The sequence below is a fragment of the Curcuma longa genome, chromosome 8 (genome assembly GCF_044706935.1).
Source record: "Curcuma longa cultivar G26 ecotype Majalengka, Jawa Barat chromosome 8, ITB_CL_G26_1.1, whole genome shotgun sequence".
Classification (NCBI taxonomy): domain Eukaryota; kingdom Viridiplantae; phylum Streptophyta; class Magnoliopsida; order Zingiberales; family Zingiberaceae; genus Curcuma; species Curcuma longa.
Window position 1 is genome coordinate 14,113,438 of NC_133868.1, and position 1,668 is coordinate 14,115,105.

Genomic DNA, 1,668 nt, shown 5'->3' on the forward strand with positions numbered 1-1,668 from the left:
CGAATGGCTTGAGCTCGGCTCGAAAAAGGCTCGTTTTAATGTTAAACGAATTCAGTTCGAGTTTGGTTCGAAAATAGCTCGTTTAAAAGTTAAACGAGCTTAGTTCGAGCTTGACTCGTTAATATATAATATTTATAATTCATGTATATATATATATATATATTCATGAATCTCTTAATAAACATATTCGTGAGCCTTTAAACGAACATGTTCGCGAACACGTTCGTGAGCCTTTAAACGAACATGTTCGCTAGCTCACGAACCAAATACTGTTAAGCTCGAGCTCGACTCGATAATATTTTCAAGCTCGAAATCAGGCTCGAGCTCGACTTGTTAACTTAATCGAACAAACTCAAACGAACTTTTTTTTGAGCTGAGACTCGAATAGCTCGTGAGCAGCTTGGCTCGTTTACACCCCTAAGGACTTCCCGTGCCAAGAGTTTGCTCCTCGACTTTCTTGGACTTCCCTTGCCAAGAGTTCGCTCCTCGACCCTCTTGGACTTCCCTTGCCAAGAGTTCGCTCCTCGATCCTCTTGGACTTTCCTTTTGTCTTATGTTTGGTCTTTTCACCCGCAAGAACTTTTCACGCTTTGCCTTACTCGGTAAGGACTTTCTCATGCCAAGAGCTCGCTCCTTGACCCTCTTAGTCTTTCCTTCACTTGCCTTACCCTGTAAGAACTTTCCTGCATACTTGACACACAAGTTAGATATCTCATCTTGTGTTCTAAAGTTTATTGATGTCAAACATCAAAATATAACTCAAGGGCATGATTGCAACAACAAATTTAAGACAAGTATATTGATCAGATTGTAAAATATATTGGATTGAGAAAGCGCTAGAGAGGGGTGAATACTGTGCTTCCAATGCCCAGACTGCTTGCATGTGAAGCACTTGCCCTTAGGCTTCTTCACACCTGCCTGTGGCCCAACTACTTAAGGCCCATTCACCTTCTTTGTCGAATCAGTTTGTCTCTTCCTCTTCTTTCTACCTTTCGGCTTAGAAGCAGAGACCTTTTCAGCAATGTGAACTTGAGAACTTTGATGAAATAGCCCTTCAACTACCTGGAGTTCTGCTAGAAGTTCCGCCAATGAATAATCTCTATTATTCATATTGTAATTCAGGTGAAACTGCTCAAAACTCTTGGGTAACGATTGGAGGATGATATCAATCTGGGTTTCCCCATCAATCTCAGCTCCAAGGACTTCCATCTCATTCAAATGAGTCATCATCTTGAGGATATGATCCCTCACGGGTGTACTCTCAGTCATGGTGGTCGTTATCAAATTTCTCATGGCCTCTTGCTTGGTAGCCCGACTTTAGTGTCCGAAGAGTTCTTTGAGATTGAGCATCATGTCATAGGCAGTAAGCATGACCTTGTTGGTGTCCCGGCTAGTTTTGATGTGATCAACTAGATTTTTATCTACGATCAACGATCTAGATCTACTCTCTTGGGCTATAAATAGACTTAGAGTTTTAGAGTTAAATCATTAATTACTTTTGTCATTCTCTCTAAGTCTCTGTGCTACAAGTGTAAAGGCTTCTCCGCCTAAAGGAGTTTTGTTTGAGCGTCAATTGCCTTGGAAGCAACGACCGAGTTGCAACCAAGTTTTTTTAAAGGAGTGTCTATTCTGCGACTTTACTTAAACCGTCTATTCACCCCCCTCTAG

At 41.4% G+C, this 1,668-nt stretch overlaps 1 protein-coding gene across 1 annotated transcript; it reads right to left on the minus strand.

Moving 5' to 3' along the window:
- Positions 1-933: 933 nt before the first annotated feature.
- LOC141834074 (uncharacterized) lies at positions 934-1,269 on the minus strand. Its single transcript, XM_074721521.1, has one exon. The coding sequence runs from the start codon at positions 1,267-1,269 to the stop codon at positions 934-936; it is 336 nt and encodes a 111-aa protein (XP_074577622.1).
- Between the last annotated feature and the right edge of the window lie 399 nt (positions 1,270-1,668).